Genomic DNA, 18,661 nt, shown 5'->3' on the forward strand with positions numbered 1-18,661 from the left:
ACTCTTTTCTTCTCCGCCGATGCTGCCAGACCTGCTGAGTTTTTCCAGGTAATATCATTTGCTTTCTTTACTGCCTGGTGTATGGGGATACCCAGGTCTCGTTGCACATTCCCCTCTCTCAATTTATAGCCATTCAGATAATAATCTGCCTTCCTGTTTTTGCTATCTAAGCGAATAACCTCACATTTATCCACATTATACTGCATCTGCCATGCATTTGCCCACTCACTCAGTTTGTCCAAATCACACTGAAGCATCTCTGCATCCTCTTCACACCTCATCCTCCCACCCAGCTTTGTGTCATCTGCAAATTTGGAGATATTAGATTTAGTTCCCTCACTTAAATCATTTATATTGTGAATAGCTGGGGTCCCAGCACTGATCCCTGCAGTATCCCACTAGTCACTGTCTGCCATTCAGAAAAAGACCTGTTTATTCCTACTCTTTGTTTCCTGTCTGCCAACCAATTTTCTATCCATCTCAGTACACTACCCCAAATCCCATGCGCTTTAATTTTACACGCTAATCTCTTATATGGGATTTTGTCGAAAGCTTTCTGGAAGTCCAAATAAACTGCATCCACTGGCTCCCCCTCATCAACTCTACCAGTTACATCCTCTGAAAATTCCAGTAGATTTGTCAAGCATGTTTTCCCTTTTGTAAATCCATGCAGACTCCGTCCAATTCTGCCACTGTTTTCCAAGTGCTCAGCTATTAAATCTTTTATAATGGACTCTAGAATTTTCCCTACTAATGACATCAGGCTGACTGGTCTATAATTCCCTATTTTTTCTCTACCTCCCTTTTTAAATAGTGGGGTTACATTAGCTACCCTCCAATCTGTAGAACTGTTCCAGAGTCTATAGAATCTTGGATGACGACCACCAATGCGTCCACTATTTCTAGGGCCACTTCCTTAAGTACTCTGGGATGTAGATTATCAGGCCCTGGGGATTTATTGGCCTTCAATCCCATCAATTTCCCCAACACCATTTCCCTACGAATACTGATTTCTTTCAGTTCCTTCCTCTCACTAAACCCTGTGTTCCCCAACATTTCTGGTATGTTATGTGTATCCTCCTTTGTGAAGACAGAACCAAAGGCCTGAATTTTCCCGTTGGCAATTTTGGGGGCAGGGCCCGCTCACCAATGGGAAAATGATGTGGGATGACATCAGGAGGAACCCCAACGTCATCCCGGTCCATTTAAATCTTTAGGAAGGCGGGCAGACAGCGAAATTAGCTGTCAGCCCGCCGACCTGTCAATGGCCAATTAAAGCCATTGACAGGGTAATTAAGATAATTAAAGACCTTGCCCGTCCAACCTTAAGGCTGGCGGGCAGGCCAGGATCCCCAGCAGGCTTCTGATATTACATGAAACCTCATCCACTAGTGATGAGGTTTCATGTCCGTTTTTAAAAACTTTAATAAATTTTATGTGATATTTATTAATATGTTCCATATCATGTGACATTGTCACATGAGGGGGACATGTTAATAATTTTTCTATTTTTCTATTTTTTTAACTTTGTAACATTTTCACTGATCTCCCTGAGACAGCACTGAAAGAGCGCACTTTGACAGATGGGGAATCCCCCCCTTCCCCCGCACAGGAAACGCATAGTGCTTCCCATCGGGCAGGCCGTTGGGCGGGCCTTAATTGGCCCACCCGCTTAAAATGCGGCAGAACCCGCACCGGTGGCGGAGTTCGCTGCCCGCCCACCGCTGAGCCGGTGGGGCCCACCCACCAACCGAAGGCAAAATTCTGCCCAAAGTGTTTATTTAGTTGATCAGCCATTTCTTTGTTTCCCATTATAAATTCCCCTCTTTCTGACTGTAATGGACCTACATTTGTCTTCACCAATCTTTTTCTCTTCACATACCTATAGAAACTTTTACAGTCAGTTTTTACATTCCCTACAAGCTTACTCTCGTACTCTATTTTCCCCTTCTTAATCAATCCCTTGGTCCTCCTGTGCTGTCCAACAAATGCCTCCTTTCTCAGGGATTATCAAGGCGTCATGACTTGTAAACAGTGTCTGCCATTACACTGGCACCACAAACCACCTAATGTTATACATACTCCTGGGGTGGTTTGAAAGGATGCAGTAGAACACAAGATTCATTCTATGGTATACTACCTTGACCACTACGGGAAGAGCCATTCATAGTCTAGATGCTGTACTTATGTCATCCTGTAGTATATGGCATTGGACTGTCCCTGTCTCCCTGATGAAACGTAAGTATGAAAGAAAACCTCTCAATCATCACCAAGTATGACTGTTAGGGATGACACACTTTGTTCTTGGGGTACTGACAACAGCAAATATAGGAAAATCTTGCGAATAGTGAACATAATATGGAAGCAACTCTGGAATCATCTTGGCAAACCTCCTTCTGTATGCTCTAGAGGGCCTTGACATCCTTCTAAAGTGTTGTGTCCAGAAATGAATACAGCTGAGACCTAACCAGTGATTTGTAAAGGTTCAACAGCCTTGTTTTTGTATTCAGCTGCACCCCTCCTCCCTGCCTCCTTCCCTTAGTCAATTTCTTACGCATATTACCACCATCCCCTTTGTACTTTCTGAATAAGTCTGTTACAAGGTACTTTATCAAAGGCCTTTTGAAACTTCATATGTACAACATCCACTGCACGACCTTCATCAATCCTCTCTGTTCCTTCATCAAAAAACTTAATCGGATTGGTTGGACAGTTCTGATGAAAAGTCACATACCTAGGATGGATTTTTACGGCCCTGTCGCGGTGGGGGCCATAAAATGCAGCAAGCCATTCAAAAGTCCATCGACTTCAGCAGGACCTAAAATCCAACTGGTGTAAAATTCAGCCCCTGGACTCTGTTCTCTCTCTCCACAGAGAGAGAGAGAGACCTGCTGAGTATTTCTTGCATTTATTGGTTTTATTTTAATCAGACATCATTTTCATTTAACAATTCCGTGCTGGCTAGTGCATCTTCTCCATACTGCATTAAGTGAGAATTAATTTTGTCCTCGGCCTTGATTTCTCAAGATTTTCCTAATGCTGATATTGGACCCTTTGGCTTATAATTATCAGATTTATCCCTCTCTCCATTTTTGAACAGGGATGTAAACCTTGCAATCCATGAGTTCTCTGGCACCACTCTAATAGCCAAGGAGGATTGAAAGATTGTAGCCAGAGCTTCTTCTATATCAATCCTAGCTTCCCTCAGCAACCTAGGTTACATCCCATCTGGACTGGGTGATTTGCTAACTTTGAGTGATGTCAACTTATTTTCATCTTGTCCCCTGTACTCAATTGCAACATTAACTTCATCCTCTTCTTTTGAGCTTCCAACCTCATATTTGTGCCATCACTAAGACCGCCTATTTCCACCTCCATAACATCACCCAACTTCGTCCCCATCTCAGCTCATCTACTGCTGAAACACTCATTCACACCTTTGTTACCTCTAGACTTGACTATTCCATTGCACTCCTAGCTGGTCTTCCATATTCTACTCTCCATAAACCTGAGCTCATCCAAAATCAACTTGCAGCAAGCCTTGTTCCTCTATCACTCCTGTGCTCCATTAACCAACATTGACTCCCGTTCAATGTTGTCAAGTTTTTTTCAAACCTCTCCATGTCCTTGCCACTCACTATATCTGCAATTTTTTCCAGCTCCAGAACCCTATGAGATAGCTATCAACATCCTGTGGGTTTCCATTGACCAGAAACTGATCTGGACTGGCCATATAAATACTGCGGTTACGAGAGCAGTCAGAGACTGGGAATTCTGCAGTGAGTAATTCACCTCTTAACTTTCTAAAGCCTGTCCACCATCCACAAGGCTCATGTCAGGAGTGTGATGGAATACTCTCCATTTGCCTGGATGAATGCAGCTTCAACAACACTCAAGAAGCTCAACATCATTGAGGACAAAGCAGCCCGCTTGACTGACATCCCATCCACCACCTTCAACATCCACTTCTTCCACCACCGACGCAGAGTGGCAGCAGTGTGTACCATCTACAAGAAGCACTGCAGCAACTCACCATGGCTCCTTTAACAGCACCTTCCAAACCTGTGACCTCTACCACCTAGAAGGACCAGGGCAGCAGATGGCTAGGAACACTACCACCTTGAAATTCCCCTCCAAGTCACACACTATCCTGACTTGGAAATATGTCACTGTTCTTTCGCTGTCACTGGGTCAAAATCCTGTAACTCCTTTCCTAACAGCACTGTGGGTGCACCTACACCACTTGTCTGCAGCGGTTCAAGAGGGAAGCTCACCACCGCCTTTTTGAGAGCAATGAGGGATGGGCAATAAATGCAGGCCTAGTCACCAATGCCCACATCCTGTGAAAGAATAAAAAAAGTCTGTGCTTCTCTGGACTCCTGTGCATCCCCAATTTTAATTGCTTCATCATTGAGTGGCTGCACCTTCAGTTGCCTAGGCCCCAAGCTCTGGAATACCCTCCTTACACCACTATGCCTGTCTACCTCACTTTCCTCCTTTAAGACATTTCTTAAAACCTACCTCTTTCCCCAAGCTTTTGCTCATCTGACCTAGTATCTTTTTATGTGGTTCAATGTCATACTTGTTTTATAATGCTGCTTTCAAGAACTCTGGGACATTTTATTAAAGGTGTGGCATAAATATAAGTTTTAGTTTTAGTTTTGTGAAGACAAATGCAAAGTGCTCATTTAGTACCTCAATCATGACCTCTGCTTCTACAAGATTTCCATTTTTTACCTCTAACCCACAACACCGTTCCTTTAACTATCCTTTGACTTTTCATGTTTTTGGGTTTTTGGATTTCTTTTTATGTTACTCAGTAATATCTTCTCAGACTCTCTCTTTGCCTTTCTTATATCCTTTTACAATTCCTCCTTGCACTCTCTGTATTCTACTTGGATTTCTACTCCACCTGATGCTTGTCATAAACCTCCTTTTTGTTTTCTTTAAACTTCTATTTTCTTTGTCATCAAGCAGCTCTAGCTTTGGATACCCTGTCTTTCCTCCTTGTGGGAACATGTTTGTTTTGTGCCCAAAGTATCTCCACACTGAAAGCTCTCCTTCTACATTAACTGTTTTCCTGGTAAGCTTTGTTTCCAGCCCTCCTGTGCTAGACTCATTCTCAAGTCACTAAAATGCACTCCCTTACAGTTGAGTATTTTTAGTTTTGATTTTTCTTGGTCCCTTTCCAAAATTACATGAAATGTAATTACATTATGATCACTACTATCCAGATATCCTCCCACTGCAACACACTCCACTTGCCTTAATTCATACCACAGAACTAGATCCTGCACTGCTTCCTTCCTCTATGGGCTAATAACATGTTGATTAAGGAAGTTCTATACATATTTTAGGAATTATTCACCCTTCTGCCCTTTACTCTGTTTTCTCCCCAGTCTATATTAGGCCAATTGAAGTTCGTACCGCTCTATTAGTTTTATAATTGAACTTGCCTAAAGATTTGCTCCTCGGTCCCCTTCACATTATTTGGGTAGCTATAGAAAACACCCAGCAATGTAACAGCTCCTTTTCTGTTCCTTAATTTACATTAGGTAAATTACAAAGGGATGAGAAATAAATTGACCAGAGTAAACTGGGCTAAACTGTTAAAGTGCAAACCAACAAACAATGAGAAGCATTCAAAGATGTATCTGATACAATACAAAACCAGTAATTACTAAAAAGGCAAGGGTTCCATTTGTGAGTTAGAAAATTATAATCAACAAACAAAGCAAAAGACAGTAATAAGCTAAAGGAAAAGGCTTAGACATGTCAAAGGAAAATTTAGCAAATTGAGAGAGCTATAAAAACTAAAAGGATACAAAAAGGAAGAAAGGAGACAAAAATGGTTAAGTAAATAATAACATTAAGTAAGCTGTGAGGAGCATGGCAAAAAGATTATAAAAGGATTGGGGTGCATTTTACGGGGAGGGGGGGCAACAGATTACCTGCCCCCACAACCAAAACATCTATTGGTACCATGCATACCAGAAACTCAGCTGCCCCATAGCAATAATACACTGGGCACAGCTTTAATTGATCCTCACCTGGGAGGAATTCCCTTCCTAGCGAGCTGCCAGCCATCTGTAGTCCCAGCAGCACCAGGGTCAAGAAGTGGCCACTGGTGGGACTACAAGCAGTCCCTGGAGAAGTGTCACGGATGTTAGATTTCAGGTAAGTCTGAGGATTTTGGATGGGCTTGCCAAGCAGACCCCAGCAAAGAAGAGGAGGAGGAGGATGGGGGACTGTATTTTAGAGGTGAGGGGGAGGTGTAAAGGGGGGGGGGTACAATTTTTGAGGGGAGGGTGCCTCTGATATGCACAGGCAACCCCCAGCAAAGGGGATACGCTGTCCTTCCTGCCTGCCAGCAGCCCGTGCAGTGAAAGCTGCCAGGATGTCCATCATGCTTCTGCCTTCCTGCCTCATGTATTATAGTGGCAGAGGCCATTAACTGGCCATTAATTGGGAGACAGGTCAGGAGTGGACAGGAAGGCAATGGGCAGGCCACCCTTTTTATTTCACAAGCACCCCCCAACCTTCAAATATGCCGGCAGGGGACTATAAAATTCAAACCATTAAGTGAGTTGGCAAAAATGTGCCAGATGGAATATAATGCTAAAAGATGTGAAGATTATCCACTTTGGTAGGAAAATTAGAAAAGCACAATATTTTTTAAATGGTGAGAGAATGGGAAATATTGGTATTCAAAGAGATCCGGGTGTCTTTGTACATGAATCACAGAAATTTAACATGAAGGTGCAGCAAGCGATTAGGAAAACAAATGGTATGTTGGCCTTAATTACAAAGAGATTGGAGTACAAGTTTGAAGGAGGCTTACTGCAATTGTATTAGGCTTTGGTGAGAACATATCTGGAATACAGTATCAAGTCAGAGAACAACAACAATTTGGATACTAAGGGAATCAACGGGTATGGGATTAGCGTGGGAAAATGGAGCTAAGGTAGGAGATCAGCCATGATCTTATTGAATGGCAAAACAGGTTTGAAGGGTTAAATGGCTGACTCCTGCTCCTATTTCTTATGTTTGTATAAAGTAAAATACAGTAAAAGTTTTTTTTATAAAAATAAGAGAAAGGGGATAGTAAGGCGGAATGTGAGTATATTAAAGACAGATATATGTGATACTATACAGTAAAGTCCCAATGTTTGTGACTTCCTGGTTTGCATTTTCACTCACCCATGCTTTGCACTTTGTAAACAGAATTGCGCATAATGTGAACAGTGTTCGCTCATCCACGGTTTCTTCTCCCTCCTTCTTCATTCCCCGAGGTGACAACAGCCATAATGGAGCAGAAACCGGAATGGTTGCAACCGAAGTGCAGCCCGAGTTAAGGGATTAACATGGAAGTGTCCAAACTGCGCTGCAATAACGCTGTGTTCGTTTTGAAATCTTCAACGATGTATTGCTCAGAGGCTCTCCTGTCTGTCGGAGACAGGTACTGCACCACAATTTAGAACATAGTAACTGCCCAAACCAATGCTCCCCTCGTACGGCTGGAACCTATCTAATTCAGCCCCATGGCATGTTCGTTGTTTGTGATTTTGCCGTTTGCGAGGATTCGTGGGAACGTTACCCCCACAAATGGCAGGACTTTACTGTAATGTGTAAAAAGGAAATGACAATCTGTTAAATGAACACTTTGTATCCGTTTTCACTGTACAGAAATTGGATACCAGTGGTAAAAAGGAACCTAAAAACAAGTTACAATGGGAGATTGGGAGAATAACCACAGAAATTTTGGGTCATTGTATAGAAAATTAATTTTTGAATACTTTTAAGTGAAGAAAAAATTTCTGTCATGAAGAATTCATGTTCAGTGTGAGCACGTGCCTGTCCGGGGTTCAAAGTGGATCAAATGTGCAATCTGCAGGGAATTTGCAAACACTAAGAGGGACAATAGAAATATTTTTACAATCTTTGATACTTGTCTATTTGGATAGTTTTAACTTGGAGGTGATGATACATATGATGTGCTTTCGAATATAGTTCTTTTTTTAAATCTGACCATAAAGGCTGAAGTGATTGAATAGTCTTAGACAGCTAGCTGAACTTGGTTGTAAGATAAAGAGGTAAAAATCATAATCACACCAAAACATTCCAGACAATTGGAAATTATAACAAGTGAGCTTGTTAATTGACTGCATTGATGGCAAGGTTGCAAATAGAAAGAAATAATAGTTCAATTTCTGATTTGTCAGCGGTCAGGGACAGGCAATGGGAGGGGACTAAATTCCAATACAGCTAGAGCTATTTCTTAGTCCACAATGGTAACTGTCTCCTCACTGAACATGCCACTACCTGATCTTTGATTTGTCTGGAGCTGCAAGGCTGGAGAAATGCAGTCAATTGAGGCGCCTGACACAAATCTCATGTTCATTTTGCTGAAAATCGAAACTCAGCAGATGATCTCCATTAATTAATTGGGGGAGGTGGTGGCACAGTGGTATTGTCACTGGACAAGTAATCCAGAGACCCAGGTAATGCTCGCAAGTTCTGTCGAAGGGTCATGAGGACTCGAAACGTCAACTCTTTTCTTCTCCGCCGATGCTGCCAGACCTGCTGAGTTTTTCCAGGTAATTCTGTTTTTGTTTTGGATTTCCAGCATCCGCAGTTTTTTTGTTTTTATGCTCTGGGGACCCAGGTTCAAATTCCATCATGGCAGATAGTGGAATTTGAATTCAATAAAGAATCTGACGATGACCACGAAATCATTGTCAATTGTCATAAAACCCCATCTGTTTCACTAATGTCCTTTAGGGAAGGACATCACGTGGTCTCACCAGACACCTGGCCATGTGACTCCAGACCCACAGCAATGTGGTTGACTCTTAAATGCCTTCTGAACAAGGTCAATTAGAGATAGGCAATAAATGCTGGCCAAGCCAGAGATGCCCACATCCCATGAACAAATAAAAAAAACCCCAAACAAATGAACTTGAAAAGCAGTGGCAGAATCGGACATAGTCAGCATGGATTTACGAAAGGGAAATCATGGTTGACAAATCTACTAGAATTTTTTGAGGATGTAACTGGTAGAGTTGATGAGGGGGATCCAGTGGATGTGGTTTATTTTGACTTTCAGAAGGCTTTCAACGAAGTCCCACATAAGAGATTAGTGTATTGAGGTGGATAGAAAACTGGTTGGCAGACAGGAAACAAAGAGTAGGAATAAACAGGTCTTTTTCCAAATGGCAGGCAGTGACTAGTGGGGTACCGCAGGGATCGGTGCTGGGGCCCCAGCTATTTACAATATACATTAATGAGTTAGATGAGGGAACTAAATCTAATATCTCCAAATTTGCAGATGACACAAAGCTGAGCTGTGAGGAGGATGCAGAGATGCTTCAATGTGATTTGGACAAGCTGAGTGAGTGGGCAAATGCATGGCAGATGCAGTATAATGTGGATAAATGTGAGGTTATTCACTTTGGTAGCAAAAACAGGAAGGCAGATTATTATCTGAATGGCTATAAATTGAGAGAGGGGAATGTGCAACGAGACCTGGGTGTCCTCGTACACCAGTTGAAGGTAAGCATGCAGGTGCAGCAGGCAGTAAAGAAGGCAAATGATATGTTGGCCTTCATAGCGAGAGGATTCGAGTACAGGAGCATGGATGTCTTGCTGCAATTATACAGGGCCTTGGTGAGACCACACCTGAAATAGTGTGTGCAGTTTTGGTCTCCTTATCTGAGGAAGGATGTTCTTGCTATAGAGGGAGTGCAGCGAAGGTTTACCCGACTGATTCCTGGGATGGCGGGACTGACATATGATTGAGTCAGTTAGGATTATATTTGCTGGAATTCAGAAGAATGAGGAGGGAATCTCATAGAAACCTATAAAATTCTAACAGGACTAGACAGGGTAGATGCAGGAAGGATGTTCCCGATGCTGGGGGAGTCCAGAACCAGGGGTCACAGTCTGAGGACACAGGGTAGACCATTAGGACTGAGATGAGGAGAAATTTCTTCACCCAGAGAGTGGTGAACCTGTGGAATTCGCTACCACAGAAAGTAGTTGAGGCCAAAACATTGTATGTTTTCAAGAAGGAGTTAGATATAGCTCTTGCGGCAAAAGGGATCAAAGGATATGGGAAGAAAGCGGCAGCAGGTTACTGAGTTGGATGATCAGCCATGATCATAATGAATGGGGGAGCAGGCTCGAAGGGCTGAATGGCCCACTCCTGCTCCTATTTTCTATGTTTCTATATGTTTCTATGAACGAGCTCAGGTTCCTTGTACAACTCTGTTCAGTCTGTGTCATCCTGACCTGAATGGAATGTAATCTGCATAGTGCTCAAAGTATAAATGAGGTATCTGACCATATAACAGCACTTGAATGTTTCACCACAAATTTTCAATAATACAGCAGTTTATCTTACAACATACAATAAATACCTAAATATCACTTTATTTTCTGACACTAGATTGTAATGCCAATAGAACTTTTGATGAAGAACAAATTCAGTTCCATCAAAGCAATCAGGGAAGGAGTCTTTTCTGATTCCTTTACCAGGATTCAAAAATTAAAATATCTGTCACAAATAGCAACATAAATTAATAGCAATTCCGCTCTCAGATTCTTCCCATTTGTCGTGTTTTCACCTATTTCTTTGGACATCACATTCCATTCCCTATGATGGCACACATTTGCCAATACTATGCTGCTGTTGGCTGCTTGGTGGTGAACAATAATGCTGCAAATTGAAACTATGCTGAGATGAAAAAATGTTCATCCCTAATGGGGCTAAAGTTTTATCCAGTAAGTCATGCAGACCAGGGAGGTCCCATTTAAAACCACTAGTCAATGCTGAGTTAACCAAGCTTGGCATGGATGCTACAACTGGTTTCAGGGTTCTTGGGTTAGAGAGGGTATAATGATCAACCAGGAATTCCACTAATGGCTACTATCCAGCAAATACTGCTGGCAACAATTAAATCTAGGCATCAGATTTGGCTGTGATGACACCCCTCACTTTCCCCCACCCCTCCCCCAACTCCAATTGCCTTTCAGCACTCAAAACTCATATTACTCGGCCATTTGGGCAGTTTACTGGAAGTAACCAGTCACTGTGGACTGGTACCCCAGCAGTTAATTAATTCAGGTGAAGACTAGAGAGAAGAAAAGTGGCAGAGAAAAATTGCAAACCAGAAAACTGTTAGAAAGGCAGCTCAGTAATATAACCTACTACTGCTGTTGGCATTGTGGAAACTGCCCCATTTGTACAATAGAAGAATTTGAATAGCATTCAAGTAATAAATGATACATACAAGTTGCTTTAATATCAAACTTCACTATTTTCTTTTCTGGCCACTGCCCCTACTTATTGTCTAGGGAGGCCTATATGAGCCACTGAAGGAAATTCACGCATCACTGGCCCACATGGGCAGGCTCGGAGAAGTGGAAAATAAAGTAATTGGCAACATTGCCTTAAAAGCAACATTTATATGTTCACCTGGCACAGCATGGTCACCAAAGGTGCTGACAAAAAGTACCCTCTTTGCAGTGGTCCTGGTACATTCAGAATACAAAAGTCTCATTGCTTTAAGATGCTGCTGCTAAAAATGACAGTAAATTACGCAGAAGTCTTACTAAAATTTCCTGCAAGAGGTGATGCCACTTCACCTGTCACCTTTCTTTCAAAAGTCCAGCTGATTACACAAAATCACTTTGGGATCTGGAGATAAATCCACTTCCCAATGCTTTGTGGACTAGGCGTTAATCCATTGTTTCACCAAGTCTCAACTTTTTTTTAACTTTCTGAGAGCATATGATCACTGAAAATTGATTTAGGCATGTTTCTTAAAGATGAATAAACCATCAGCAAGTCCCATGGAACCTAACAATACAAAGGATATATTTCGAAGTTATTTTCGATATTATCTCACCATCTACGATTCCAGCTTCTCCAGATACATTTTCCCATGCCAAAGCAAAAGTCTACACCTGCAGGCAAACCATGCTTCCTATGAACTGAAGCAAGCCCTTGTGTGCTAAGGAATCTGAGATAACTTACCCAGGGTGTACAACAGACATCTTTATTGTCTCTGGTGTGCAGAAAGTGTGCCCAAGTCACTTCCGAAGACAATAAAAATCAATAAACCCCGACACACTGTAACACACTAATTTACGGATTTATTCACAGATTTAGGGTCATTTATATAAATAGCAAGTAACAGTGAGCTGTTAAAGCTAAGGCAAATAGCAATGCTGGTCGCCAGTGACTTTCTGGCACACACATGTCCATCATTGCTATGCCAGTGATGAAAAGAAATCTGACACATTAAATCATCTTATTAGAGGCCCTTATTCTGAGTACAGCTGATGAGGTGTAATTAATTCCTTCCTGGCAGAAAATCCTGGAAGTGGCAGTTTTTGCGGGAGTCAGCAGAATGGCTACCCCCAGTTGAAATTCTGCTCCATTCACGCAAATTATCAGCATAATAGAACAGAAAAATCTTTGCTAGAGTCTTACGGGCTAAAATATGATTAATTTCTGATCATTGGCAAACAATATGCGGACTCTTAAATGCATTTTCTTCCATTAATATTGATATTTTAAGCCTCATCTTTAATAGCCTCTCTGTACATTCCATTCCTCCAATTTTCCTCCTTCTTGAACTTTAAGAGCTCTTACCTCTTGCATCACCTACAGCTTGGGTTTCAGACAATAGAGTTGCAAAATTTCTATAACTTTTGTGTCAATACTGCTTTGTATCTGGCAAACAGGATGTCCTATGCTTTCATTGCAGCAAACTGGTGATTCTGGCTTCTCTCCACAAATGAAATATGCCCATTTCCCCTCATCGATAATTCTTAACTCTCCATAAAGTCCAAGTCTGCTTAATTCTTTTGTTTCTTTAGGCTATTTTTCTTTCATCACCTCTCCTGAATGCAATGACTCTGGCTCCAAAAGAACCCACTGGCATCTCACAAAAATTATCATTCTTTATTTGCAAACACAAGTGTTCGTTGGCTAGGATGGAAGAGGGTGAAAGTTGGGAGGCTGGCCAAGAGAGCATTGGAATACTAAACCTCTAGGTAATAAGGGCATGGTTAAGATTTGGGGTGACAGTTGAGCTTCTGCTTATTGTGTCCATGGACAGTCTATACATGGCCCAGCCAGAACTGGACACATTTTTGTGCCTTGTTGTTGAATTCGGCAAGATCTGCAACAGTGCAGGGTTCCTCTAGCGATAGGTATTGTAGGAGATGTTGCATAGTCTGTGGCTCAGTTCCACATTCACAAGTTGTCGGGCTGGTTGTATAGCCCAATTTGCTTAGTGAAACCTTTGAACGATCTACACCAGTCCTAAGTCTGTTAAGGCATTACCAGGTGCCCAGCTGCAATTAGCTCCTGGGGGAAGGCTTTCATCCGGTAGAATTTCCATCGCTGGGGGTTGTACGAGACTGGCGAGCTGGTCTTTCCACAAGGCGATGCGGGCTTCAGAAGGGGTTGATTGTAATGGAACAACACTGTTCATGAAGCTCTTCCTTGACTTTAGGCGACTGTGTGTAGGTGTATGACCATGTAGAGGGTGCCTCTCATCTGATGTTTGATGGAGTCGCTCTTTCTCGCTGGCTACCATTCTTCTTATATCAGGGGGAGCGATACCCACCAGGATATATAGGCTGTTGGTGGTTGTTGGTTTTAATCAACCTGTGGTAAGTCGGCAGCTTGCATTCAAAATGGCATCCATCTTCTTAGCATGAGTAGATCTTTCCCATGCAGGGCAGGCGTATTCAGCAGTGGAATAGCAAAGAGCAAGTGCACTGGTTCGCACTGTTTCTTTAGGGCCAAGGTAGAAGTGTTCACGTCACGGCCATGTTTCAACCAATTCTACCACCACCACACACAGCAAGTAGAGTACACAGATGAGCTGAGGCAGGGGTAGAGTAAGGCAATTTTATGGAGGTGGATGCAGGCCGTCTTAGCAACAGTGTGAAAATGTGGTCAGAAGCTTATCTCGTTATCAAATACGACAACAGGATTGCAAATAGTCTGGTTCGGCCTCAGGGTGGAGTAAGTGGCAAGGAAGTGGAGTTTGTGGTGGGGACTGAAGGCTTTCCAATGTTTAGTTGGAGAAAATTTCTGATTATCCAGTACTGGATGTCAGACAAAGAGTTCGACAATTTAGAAACAGTGATATTGTTAGCAATAAAAACAAAAAAAACTGCGGATGCTGGAAATCCAAAACAAAAACAGAATTACCTGGAAAAACTCAGCAGGTCTGGCAGCATCGACGGAGAAGAAAAGAGTTGACGTTTCGAGTCCTCATGACCCTTCGACAGAACTTGAGTTCGAGTCCAAGAAAGAGTTGAAATATAAGCTGGTTTAAGGTGTGTGTGTGTGTGTGTGTGTGTGTGTGTGTGTGTGTGTGTGTGTGTGTGTGGGGGGGGGGGGCGGGGTGGAGAGAGAGAGAGAGAGAAGTGGAGGGGGGGTTGTGGTTGTAGGGACAAACAAGCAATGATAGAAGCAGATCATCAAAAGATGTCAACAACAATAGAACAAAAGAACACATAGGTGTTAAAGTTAAAGTTGGTGATATTATCTGAACGAATGTGCTAATTAAGAATGGATGGTAGGGCACTCAAGGTATAGCTCTAGTGGGGGTGGGGAGAGCATAAAAGATTTTAAGATATTTAAAAATAATGGAAATAGGTGGGAAAAGAAAAATATATATAATTTATTGGAAAAAAAAATGGAAGGGGGAAACAGAAAGGGGGTGGGGATGGGGGAGGGAGCTCACGACCTAAAGTTGTTGAATTCAAAATTCAGTCTGGAAGGCTGTAAAGTGCCTAGTTGGAAGATGAGGTGTTGTTCCTCCAGTTTGCGTTGGGCTTCACTGGGACAATGCAGCAAGCCAAGGACAGACACGTGGGCAAGAGAGCAGGGTGGAGTGTTAAAATGGCAAGCGACAGGGAGGTTTGGGTCATTCTTGCGGACAGACCGCAGGTGTTCTGCAAAGCGGTCGCCCAGTTTACGTTTGGTCTCTCCAATGTAGAGGAGACCACATTGGGAGAAACGAATGCAGTAGACTAAGTTGGGGGAAATGCAAATGAAATGCTGCTGGAGTGTTTGGGCCCTTGGACGGTGAGGAGAGAGGAATTGAAGGGGCAGGTGTTGCATCCTTTGCGTGGGCATGGGGTGGTGCCATCACCCTATCATGTTTCTGGGAGGGAGGAGAAGGCGTGAGGGCGGATGCGCGGGAGATGGGCCGGACACGGTTGAGGGCCCTGTCAACGACCGTGGGTGGAAAACCTCGGTTAAGGAAGAAGGAGGACATGTCAGAGGAACTGTTTTTGAAGGTGGCATCGGAACAAATGCGACGGAGGCGAAGGAACTGAGAGAATGGGATGGAGTCCTTACAGGAAGCGGGGTGTGAGGTGCTGTAGTCGAGGTAGCTGTGGGAGTCGGTGGGTTTGTAATGGATATTGGTGGAGAGTCTATCACCAGAGATTGAGACAGAGAGGTCAAGGAAGGGAAGGGAAGTGTCAGAGATGGACTACGTGAAAATGATGGAGGTGTGGAGATTGGAAGCAAAATTAATGAATTTTTCCAAGTCCCGACGAGACAGGGTCTTCTCCTCCCTCCCAGAAACATGATAGGGTCCCCCTTGTCCTCACTTATCACCCCACCAGCCTCCGCATTCAAAGGATCATCCTCCGCCATTTCCGCCAACTCCAGCATGATGCCACCACCAAACACATCTTCCCTTCACCACCCCTATCGGCATTCCGTAGGGATCGGTCCCTCCGGGACACCCTGGTCCACTCCTCCATTACCCCCTACTCCTCAACCCCCTCCTATGGCACCACCCCATGCCCACACAAAAGATGCAACACCTGCCCCTTCACTTCCTTCATTGTCCCAGTGAAGCACAACACAAACTGGAGGAACAACACCTCATCTTCCGACTAGGCACTTTACAGCCTTCCAGACTGAATATTGAATTCAACAACTTTAGGTCGTGAGCTCCCTCCCCCATCCCCACCCCCTTTCTGTTTCCCCCTTCCCTTTTTTTTTCCAATAAATTATATAGATTTTTCTTTTCCCACCTATTTCCATTATTTTTAAATATCTTAAAATCTTTTATGCTCTCCCCACCCCCACTAGAGCTATACCTTGAGTGCCCTACCATCCATTCTTAATTAGCACATTCGTTCAGATAATATCACCAACTTTAACTTTAACACCTATGTGTTCTTTTGTTCTATTGTTGTTGACATCTTTTGATGATCTGCTTCTATCATTGCTTGTTTGTCCCTACAACCACAACCCCCCCTCCACTTCTCTCTCTCTCTCTCTCTCTCTCCACCCCCCCACCCCCCACACACCTTAAACCAGCTTATATTTCAACTCTTTCTTGGACTCGAACTCAAGTTCTGTCGAAGGGTCATGAGGACTCAAAACGTCAACTCTTTTCTTCTCCGCCGATGCTGCCAGACCTGCTGAGTTTTTCCAGGTAATTCTGTTTTTATATTGTTAGCAATATTTGTTGATATTGAAATAACCACTGCTCATAAAGAACTTTTCCTTCTTGTTCTTTCTACACTCCAAACAATCCATGCGATAGACTCTTACTCCTTCCAGTATTCTTCCTGTATTAAAAGGGAGAATCTTCGGACAGTTTCCTATTCTGTCATTCTTTCCAAAAATTGCAGCACTTACCTGTCTATCCTTCTATATACAATCTAGAGGTTTTTGAATTAAAATCCGTGTTACCTAATCACTAATTCCTTATCACATTAGGCCTATCTTGCCTTAAGGGTCTTGACTTAACAGTCAACTTAAAAAAATTAAAATTGAATACTCCTGCTCACTGATTAACCTGTGGTTAACCCTGAACATTTTACAGAAATATGGAATAATTTATGGCACAAGAGGATGCCATTAGACCCATTGTGCTCATGCTGGCTGTAAAAGAGTTATTAAGCATAATCCCACTTTCCAACTCTTGGCCAATAGTGATGTAAGTTACGGCATCTCAAATGCACATTCAAGTATTTTTTAAATGCAAAGAAGGTATCTGCTTCTACCACCTTTTCAGGCAGTGAATTCCAGACCCTAACTATCCTCTAGGTGAAAAAATTACTCAACTCCCCTCTAACCCTTCTACTATTCACTTTAAATCTATACCTGATTATTGACCTATTGCTAACAGGAATAGGTCCTTCCTACTCACTCTATCCCCTCATAACTTTATATAGTTCAGTTAAATCTCTTTTAGGCTCATGCATTCCAAAGAAAACTGCCCCAGCCTATACAATCTTTACTCATAGCTAAAATTTCCATTCCTGGCAACATCCTCCTAAATCTCCTTTATACCCTCTCTGGTGTGATCACAACCTTCCTGAAATGCATTGACCAGGACTGTACGCAGTATTTTAGCTGCAGTCAATCAAACCATTTTATACAATGTTAGCATAACATCCCTGCTCTTACATTCTATGCCTTGGCCTATAAAGGAGAGTATCTCATATGGCACCTTAAACATCATATTTGCAACATTCTTTACTGTGGTGTTATCTGGTTGGATTTTTCCAGTTTTCTAATTTGGGAAAACATGATCTTTTTGAAAGGGTTTGTAATTATGATATCCTAATGCACACTGAATGAAATAAGTTAAAAAAAGCTTTAATAGTGTAACTGTGCTTACCTTTTCCAATATCTTTGCCCTCTATGTCCTTGAGAACCACAGATGTCTTTCTGACAATCAAGATTGCATCCCCCTCCCATTTCTTGTGTTTCTTCTTTGATGCTTTACACCACAAGACACTGTAGTACTTAATGAAGGAGTTGGGTACGTTTTGATCTTTGTGATCTTCTGGACTTGACTGCTGCTGAGATACCAGTGGAGGTGGTGTGTAAATTTGTTTTGGTGCTATAAATGGTCGAAATGGCTTCAGCTGTTGCTGAGGAAAGGCACCTGCATGAAAGCATAATATATCAAGATTACAGCTGTATTTGAGAGGAGCAAATACATTCATATCAGAAATGTCACCTCAGACCCTAGAGCACATAATGATCATTGACTTTAGAAAGAAAAACTGCAAACTGAAAACTTCCAACCTTTCAGGAAGCATCATGCACATACAGACATCAAATATAAGTTCTGCCCCAAAACCATTTAATAATGAAGGTTACAATGTTGCTGTGCAGAGGAAAAAATGAGGCAAGTATCCAGGCAGGTCTGAGTCCTAACAACTAGTCCTTCATCCGCTGCATACCCAATCACAGTTGAAACAACAGCAGAATGAATTGCCTTCCCATCCCAACATACAGGAAATGATGCATGATGTTAGTGGTCCTAAAAGGAGGATGAAAAAGTAAATTTTAAAGAAAGTACAAAGTGAGCACAGTAACTCAGTAGGCAAATGTATAACATATGAGCCATATCAAAAAATTCTCATTACATCCTTCTGTTCTGAATTAGCTGACCAGGGAAGGGGAAAATCCATTCAATTTTCCTACTTTTGATCATTGTCAAGTAACTTCTTTTAAAATGTGAATGTGTGTAGACTTTAAGAGAGGACGGGATCAGGTTCAATTATAGGGACTTCACCTCCCTTTCCCTGTTAAATAACCTGCCAATATTCACCATCGTGGTCCACAAATCAGGGGTGGTTGTTTGGGGGA

The 18,661-nt window shown here is 42.5% G+C and overlaps 1 protein-coding gene across 4 annotated transcripts in view; it reads right to left on the reverse strand.

Moving 5' to 3' along the window:
* rad54b (RAD54 homolog B) overlaps nucleotides 1–18,661 on the reverse strand; it is a 221,420-nt gene that overhangs the window by 59,187 nt on the left and 143,572 nt on the right. For 3 of the 4 annotated variants that reach the window (XM_041189921.1, XM_041189920.1, XM_041189923.1), the window contains one exon: nucleotides 17,682–17,951. In XM_041189921.1, coding sequence (XP_041045855.1) covers nucleotides 17,682–17,951 — 270 coding nt within the window. Of the gene's footprint in view, nucleotides 1–7,200; nucleotides 7,263–17,681; nucleotides 17,952–18,661 lie in introns of those variants that run through there. The other variant, XM_041189922.1, reaches the window with a different exon arrangement.

The sequence above is a fragment of the Carcharodon carcharias genome, chromosome 6 (genome assembly GCF_017639515.1).
Source record: "Carcharodon carcharias isolate sCarCar2 chromosome 6, sCarCar2.pri, whole genome shotgun sequence".
Taxonomy (NCBI): Eukaryota; Metazoa; Chordata; class Chondrichthyes; order Lamniformes; family Lamnidae; genus Carcharodon; species Carcharodon carcharias.